The 8,091-nt window shown below is 42.6% G+C and overlaps 1 protein-coding gene across 1 annotated transcript in view; it reads right to left on the bottom strand.

Moving 5' to 3' along the window:
* Positions 1-3,076: 3,076 nt before the first annotated feature.
* LOC147605793 (Transducin/WD40 repeat-like superfamily protein) overlaps positions 3,077-8,091 on the bottom strand; it is a 156,014-nt gene continuing 150,999 nt past the window's right edge. The window contains exons 17-21 of the mRNA XM_086792959.1: positions 5,887-5,979; positions 5,642-5,743; positions 5,165-5,525; positions 4,296-4,433; positions 3,077-4,170 (exon numbers count right to left, since the gene is read on the bottom strand). Of these exons, the coding sequence (XP_086649085.1) occupies positions 3,274-4,170; positions 4,296-4,433; positions 5,165-5,525; positions 5,642-5,743; positions 5,887-5,979 (1,591 nt within the window). The 3' untranslated portion in view covers positions 3,077-3,273. The remainder of the gene's footprint in view (positions 4,171-4,295; positions 4,434-5,164; positions 5,526-5,641; positions 5,744-5,886; positions 5,980-8,091) is intronic.

The raw sequence follows: 8,091 nt of genomic DNA, 5'->3' as shown, positions 1-8,091 counted from the left end.
AGCTTATGAGGTAGCTTGGTTTTATAAGCTACTTGGTGATATGGGTGAGCCCATGGATAGAGCCATTGCCATTTATTACGACAACATGAGTAGCATTCAACTAACCAATAACCTAGTCTATCATGCTAAGATGAAGCACATTAAGGTGCATTGTCACTTTGTGAGAGAGAACGTTCTAGTAGGCAACATGGATTTGATATATGTCAGCACACAGGATTAGGTAGCTGATATCTTCACGAAGGCATCGGGTACAGAGAAGCTCTGTAGATTTAGGAGCTTACTTGGAGTGCACTGGGTGGATTTAACCTCGAGAGAGAGAGTGTTGAGATATCGAGATCAACTAGTGCTATGGATATTGATGACTCGCTTGGGTGATAACTTTCACACTTATGCCACTGCTAGTACGGTTCATCAGGCCGAACGTAAGGCCTTTAAAGAGAAGCTACAGGCCGAATGTAGGGTGCGAAGCAAAGAGAACCCACATGTGCGAAGCGAAGAGGGCTTATAGGCACGAAGCGAGAAAGACCATAATACCTTGGAAGAGGGCCGTAAGGCCAAGATTATGGTTGATATGCCTCCAATGGATGACAAGCTATGTGACAACCTTATTTGGATTACTACAGTATGAAATAGTTATAACGCCAACTCATATGGTCAAGTTCACACTATGGACCGATCTTGTATGTTTTAGCAAGAGAGTATTTTCCTTTATAATATGTACTCATATAGCACCAACTCATATAGTTAGGTTCACACTATGGACCAATCTTATATGTTTTAGTAGAAGAGTACTTTCTCTTATAATATGTACTCTTATCTTTCTAATATACCAGATTGAGAGGAGAAGAAGATAGAAGAAAATTCAACCATCATCTCTTTCTTGTATCTTGCTCTCTCTTGTGTGTGTGTGTGTGTGTGTGTATTCAGACTCTTGATTGATCTTATATGTTTTAGTAGGCGAGTACTTTCCCTTATAGTATGTACTCTTATCTTTATGATATACTCGATTGAGAGAAGAAGAAGACAGAAGAAAATTCATCCATTCATCTCTCTCGTGTCTTCCTCTCTTGTGTATATATGTGTTTGCTTGTGAGAGGAACTCAAGCTCTCCCTCTCTCCCACATTCTCTTTACTTCCTCCTATTACTAGAATACATGACGTTTTCCAAGTATAACATTTAAAGGCTTACTTCGGTCCGAATGTGCAAGTGATGGATGACCTACCTCCCATGAATGAGGGATTGAATTTGTGCTAGAAAGTATAATGAGCAAGAAAGAAAGAGTGCTTTGCAATCATTCTCTAGTAGAATACTTGGTGAAATGAAAAGGTCCACTCCTTGAGGAAGCTTCATGTCTACTCGCTTCTATGTTGGAAGGGTTTGAAGGACTTATGGATGCGTTTGGTGGTAGATAATTGAGGCAAATGTGGATTATATTTTGTAATTTCAATTTTGGAGGCTCTATGAGTAGCGAATTTGAGCTCCTATATGTGAAAGATCTTTATGGGAGTTATGGGAAGACATTGGGCTTTACTGAAGGCCTATTTGCGAGCATTACATGCAATTTTGATAATATGGATGAAATGACGTCTCATGGATAGGTTTTTACAACCATATTATTTATGTTATCTCATGACATATGGCTCGCATAGTGTGGTGAGGCTAAATATCATCTCTTGAGTTGAATGTTAATGGTTTTGAGGATGAAACCTATGGTCAAGGATGGTTTCTAACAATGTTGGGCCATGAACATACTAATATGGGGGCTATGAACTATGGCCCATATGTTCGTAGAGTTGAGCATGATAATAGTTGAATAAGAAAGGCCAAATATATAGAAACAACTAAGCCCAACATACAGTTTCCAAAAAAAGTCTTCTTCATAAGCACTTGAGCGCTTCCTCACCATGCGCATGGTCATAGTTAAATAAGGCAGGCCAAGTATCTCATAGTTAGTTAGATAAGGAAGATGGAGACAACTAAGCCCAACATACAGTTTCCAAGAAAACTCAACATTCATATCTTCTTCATAAGCACAGGAGTGATTCCTCACCATGCCCACGTTCAACATAACTACATTCCACGAGAAACCGTCACGTACTCAAAGCTATCAAACACATATATTGTGCTTTTGCCAAGCTCACCCAACTTCATCCTCTTGTTTTATTTTGGAGGCTGTAGAAATACATCCTACTAGTAGCTCATGAGGTTGTTAAATCGATCAATGGCTTTTGGCTTTAACCATCCCAAGCCCACCACGTTATAAGTCCCGATGAATTTTTAGCCCTACGAATAGCGCCCACAAGTTTTGAAAGACTCCTTATATATATATTTGTTTAGGCCCCAACCACTCGGAAGTCACAGGCAATCTTTGGTTTGTTGGACTCTCTCACCATTTCTAAGAGGCCCTGGAGTGAAAGAGGTCAGTCAGGTCATAGCCAGCCTTCCAACATTATTATGTTGCCATGGAATGGGTGGCCGCCGCAAAGAAGGGTTCTCCAAAACACACAAGAAAGCTGTATTCACCATCACTCTGGCTTTTGCGAAATTCTCTCTCTTCTCTCTCTCTCTCTCTCTCGGGTCTCAATGTTGCTCAAATCAGCCACTCCTCTACCGCCGGAAGGTAAAATCCTTTGTCGTCTCGGTTTAAATTCTTCCGCCCACCTAGAATCTCCATTAGTTATAGTAGAGTATAGCATTCAGGGATTGCGCCTTCCTTCCTTCGGTAACCAAGCTAATTAGTTTGTCACAGCCCAATGCGGGTGCAATGAGCCATTACGAGCTAATTATTTAAATATTAGTAGGGCATGAATGGGTATTTGAAGGTGTTGTGTAGAGTAGACAGACTTCAACAGAGTAGGGAAGAAGGCACAATTTCCACATTGAACAAATCAAACACACTGAAGTTACCGGCCATCGTAATTCAGCCTCAAGAGAGCCATGCCACATACTCTTATCATATTATGTCGTCCAAAAAACTTGGCTGATGTTTTGCTTATTATTATTATTATTATTATTATTAGTGTTAGGTGTTGCAGAATCCCAAAACGCAAAATCACAAGTAGGGTGCTCAGAGCGTTTTCATAAATTTATTAATTAGCTCGCCTTTGTCAATCAAGTGCCAAGATTACTGTTACACACAGTACAGAACGGTGTCTCTACTATTTTTTTGGACTGGCATGTGTCATCAGTGTAAAGTGCATTTTGATTAGGTAGGAAGAGAAAGCCAATCCTGTATTCCCAAAACGAAATATTGTTGCGAGGAAAAACTTTCACTAAAAAAAGTCAACCAAGGGAGCAACTGAGGGACCTGAAATTGCATTTTCTGAAGTCACAGCAGCTACTTCAGAAACTTTGCTCTCAGCCATCACAGATGTGATGGTGGTGGTGTTATCAAAGCCATAGGTTTCAGAAACACCACTTGAAATCACTGCAGAAGAGGTAACTATCGGGTGCATGTTCGTGGAGAGTTGTTGCATGCTCAAAGCGGGTTGTGGAACACTAGTTGAAATCAGCGAGGTAGTGACGACTGTAGGAAACATATTGGGAGGAGGATGTTGCACGTTCAAAGAGTGTTGAGAAACACTTCCAATCACTGGAGAAGGGGCCACTGTAGGAAACATAGTGGTGGGGTGTTGTTGCAAGTTCATAGAGGGTTGAGAAACACCACTGGAAATTACTGGAGGAGAAAGCATGTTGGTGGCGAGTTGTTGCATGTTCATGTTAGCTGTTGGCTGAGAAAGAGCTCCCAGTACAGGATCGTGTGAAGCAACAGCAGGAGTTGAAGCCATGCCAATGGAAGAAAATGTAAGTGAAGAAACCTCATCAGCAAGTGTTTGAGATGGTGGCCCTTCAAGCTGCAGCACATTGGTGGGTGGCCCTTCAAGCAGCAATGGTTGGCCATTTTGTGGTGGAATTTGCTTCATTGTAGTAGCCTTGCTGGGAGTTATTGTATTGCTTCCAAGAATAACATTTCCGGGAGGAAGTATCTCGATCAGGGGTTTCCTGTTAGTTTGACTGAGTTCTTTGAGGACCAGATCATCAGTTGATGTTTGAGATGCAATCTGGGAGAATGCTGAACTGGATTTCTTTGATGACATCATTCCGTGGTCCTTTTCAAGGACTTGATTCCAGGATTGGAGAAAATTTTTCAATGTTGGCCTCCCATGTGCCTGAACATGTACAATGGAAGCAGGAAAATGAATACTAGAAACCACAACCTAGAAACTAAAACCAGTTTTAACAACAACAAAACATGAGATAATGATGTTAGTTGAATTTTAAAGGAAACTCTTACTTGTGCATGTAAGGCAGCTTCAGCATACATTCCGGTTTCTTGCCATGATTTTTCTAAAAGCACTGAATCTCCCATTAGAGCTGCCCCAAGGGCTGCCTCACGGCCCTGACCAGCTGCAATCATTGTGTTCACTAGGACCTGCAGCCAAGCCGAGAATACTAACTTTTATTATACAGATAATAAGTATGTATTGAATATATATAACTAAAATCTTTTTGAAAAAGAGCATTTAATCATCTGGAGGCTGCGTTGGATTTAAAAGCCCAGACACCTGATGCACACCATGCCTTCACGCATAGACTCTTTCATTACATGGGGAATTCCAAGCACATTTAAATCCATGCATGAAATGCCTCAGTTCCAAGGCCTTGACACGAAGGACCTTGTTGCTTCATAAAACAGAATTATGCAAGCGTAAGGCCTATGTGACACAATGGGCGCACAGTTTTCTTCATAGCTCTTGGACATGCCTTGCCTCATAATACGCTAGAGATATCCAAAATCTACAGCAGCATCGAGTGTTCGGTCCCCCTAGTCGACCGCTTCTAAACATTTGTTGAAAACTACTTCTACAGCATGCAAAATCTTTATTTCCTCCCTCTGTTACGGTATTTCTGAAACAAAAAGGTGCGAGGGAGGAGCATGGTGAGTTTTGCAAGCCTTCAAGAAGGAGCAAATGTGTTTCAACCAGCCTCTACTAGATTTGTACATATTAGGGTAAAGTGGAAAACAGTTGCAAGCCACAGCCCACTTTTGAAGCTAGTCTTGAGGAAAATTAATCAAGCAAATTACCCCTCCTTTTCAAATAGAAAGAAAACAAAAAGCAATTTTCTTTTGTGAATTTTTTGAGAGCTTGCGTATGCATGTACCCCCAAACGTGTGAGTTCCCCATGAGAAGCCAGCCTTAAAGCCAAGCCCCTGAGTTCATGAGTCTGCAATGCTCCTTTTATTGCCCCGGCTGCAGCAAGGCGCCTAAGTGCCTGGCTGGCAATCTGTGCTTGGCCTGTTGCATCTGCTGCATCAATTAGGTCTAAAAACTCCTTTGCGTATTTGATGATACCCTGCACAGCATCTGCCATGTTCTCATCGGCTGATGGTAGGCTCAATATTCCGGTTGTATCACTGGCTGCATCCATTTCTTGTCCAACGTTTCTGCTATTGCTTAAAGTCAACAAGCATTGAAGGCCTCTTTTCAGATCATTGCTTTGCAAAGCCAGTTCAAATTCAAGCCTGCAAGTTACAAAGTAATTAAGCATGCTTACATGATAAGATGTTGCTGACGGGACTTTGTTAACCGTTCTTTAAAAAAATGGCGAGAGACAGCTCTCAGAAACTAGATATACTACCTTTTTGAAATTCCTGGCAAATGCAAGGCTTCTGTGGCGTAACCCATTCCCAACATGAACTGTGCTAGGTCATCATGGTGTTCCCTACCTAGACGTGTCGCCCTGGAGAAAAAGAATTGACCACATAATGGTTCTTTACAAAGGTAAAAATCATTTAAATATGACCCCGAAAGGAACAAGCTCATTGACTTTACCATAAATGTGTCGTCTACATAAGGAAACGGGATTTGCGTTTTGAAGCATACCATTTTACCGCACTAATGGCATCACCATAAGCAGCGAGACATCTACAGCGAATTCCAGGATGGCCCAAACCAATAGCATGCGCAGTCATGTATCTGCAAGCAAAGCTTATCTGATTACAATCCAGATTGGTTTTTTAATTATATTTGGCTGATTATGTACCCAGTTGTGCAGCTTCTTAACACATTGGGATCACATCCTTTGCACTAGCAAATCAGAAAAAACAGTCTCTTTCAGCTGTCAATAGTAGGTTAATAGTCAATCAAAAGCAAGCGGGATTCGAGGAAACTTTGTAACATGAGACAAAGAACCATGTAGCACACCTAACACCTCCAAACAGCAACGATTGCACTATGACTCTCGGCTAATCGATCTGGTGCAAGTCAGCTTGATGACTCTATCAGCATGCACCTTCTCCTTGTTCAATTCTTAAACAGCACACACTATGTCAGTTTGTCCATATCTTCTGTACTTCTTCCCATTAGTTCATATGCCAGCAACAAGACCAGATTGCAAATGAACATTCAATCAGTGTTAACCCGTGCAATTTAAGTTTCTCTAGTTCTTTAAGGTTAACTTACCACTACAAGTATCGCACAAAATATATACTGACATTTTTCTAACGAGCTTGCCGCGCCAACTTTTGCCGATGAAAAAGCGTAAAGAGTATAACTCATTCTTTAACTATTTAGTTCGTATTAAATACTAAGAAACAAAATGAAGTGATAAAAGTTCTCCTTCCCCTTGAGTGCAGAACCGAGGACGGATTGGAGCATGGAGTTGGTGTCTGCCACTATCCCCTACAGATACCTTCATTGTGACAGGTGGTGCCCAGAGTATGCGTGTTCCAGGGCTTGGACAGAGTGGCTCCACATGGAGGGTAGGATTTGTGCCCATCTGGCGCTGCTTTGCCCCAGGACAGATAGTGATTACTCTCCGTCCAAACCAGGCGCCATTGTCACTGGGAGAACTCACTGGGTGACCATCAGGGATCGGAGAGAACAGAGTGGGATTTTTGAACATATATGCACCGAATGCCGCAGCAGGCAGAGCCACTTTCTGGAGTACAGTTTGCTAATCTCTCCCACAGGTGGATTTCTGGTGCATGGGTGGGGATTTCAACATGTTAGGGTCGACAGATGACAGACTCGGAGGTGGCATGGTTACATTTCAAGCACAGAATACTCAGCCTGGGAGGAGTTGATTCTGGCTTTGAGGGGACAGGATCCTTGGCATTTACTGGAGTTCGGAGGCAGCCCGGGGAGTCTGTGCTTCTTGAGATCCAATAGGAGGAGTACAAGCCCTAACCTGTTCATATTAGACTGGTTTTATGTAGGTGAGTGGGCTTGTGGATGTGGTAGCATGATTGGTATTCTGGCAGGCACTACTTTCTCTGATCATGCACCCATCATTCTATCCTTGGAGGATCCCTGAAGGCAGGACAAACATTTGAGCACCTGGATCCGAGACAGCCTCATTCAAGACTCCGAGATATGCAGCAAGATGGAGGAGATCTCGGAGAGTTTGGATTTTGACTGTGGTTCAACCACAAGAGCCTTGGATGCAGGCCTTGGAGAGATCAGCAATTTATTACACGAGGTAGCGCACAACAGATTGGCTAGCTTTCAAGAGCAGGAAAGGAGCATCCGTCAGAACCTAGCCTTCTTGCAGTGGCTTTAGGAGAGTACCCCAGTTGGCTGCAACCCATACAGAGCTTAGTTCCATCAAGGAGCGGAGGGTGGAGTATAGATACCATGCTAGAGTCTCCTTTTGGACCGTGGCAGGAGATAGGGTCACCGGAGATTTCATTGAGATAGAAAGCTCACACAAGTTGAGGGATACTATCCACAAGTTGCAAGGCCAAGATGGATCCAGAGTTGCGGATCCCCCCATGTGCGAGCCATTGCCACCGATTTCTTCCGCTCTCTCCTCTTAGGTGCCCCCCTATCCTCTCATGTGGAAGATGTGGCCCTAGTAATATTAATAAAGTAAATGCCTGACCTCATCACCACACTAAAGAACCTACCCAGTCTCACCTTGGAAGGGATCATAACCTCCTTCAAGGAAGAAGAAAAGAAGATAAAGAACAAAGAAGCAAGGGGAGACAATTCCTTCACAAAGAACAAATACGAAGGTAAATAGTGTTCCGTCTACAGAAGGAACAATCATGCAGAGAAAGATTGCTATGCTAAGAAGCCTTGTCAACA

The sequence above is a fragment of the Cibotium barometz genome, chromosome 58 (genome assembly GCF_041138505.1).
Source record: "Cibotium barometz isolate CiBa-2024 chromosome 58, ASM4113850v1, whole genome shotgun sequence".
NCBI lineage: Eukaryota > Viridiplantae > Streptophyta > Polypodiopsida > Cyatheales > Cibotiaceae > Cibotium > Cibotium barometz.
The sequence above is the reverse complement of the archived record's forward strand: the minus strand, read 5'-3'. Positions and strand labels throughout refer to the sequence as shown.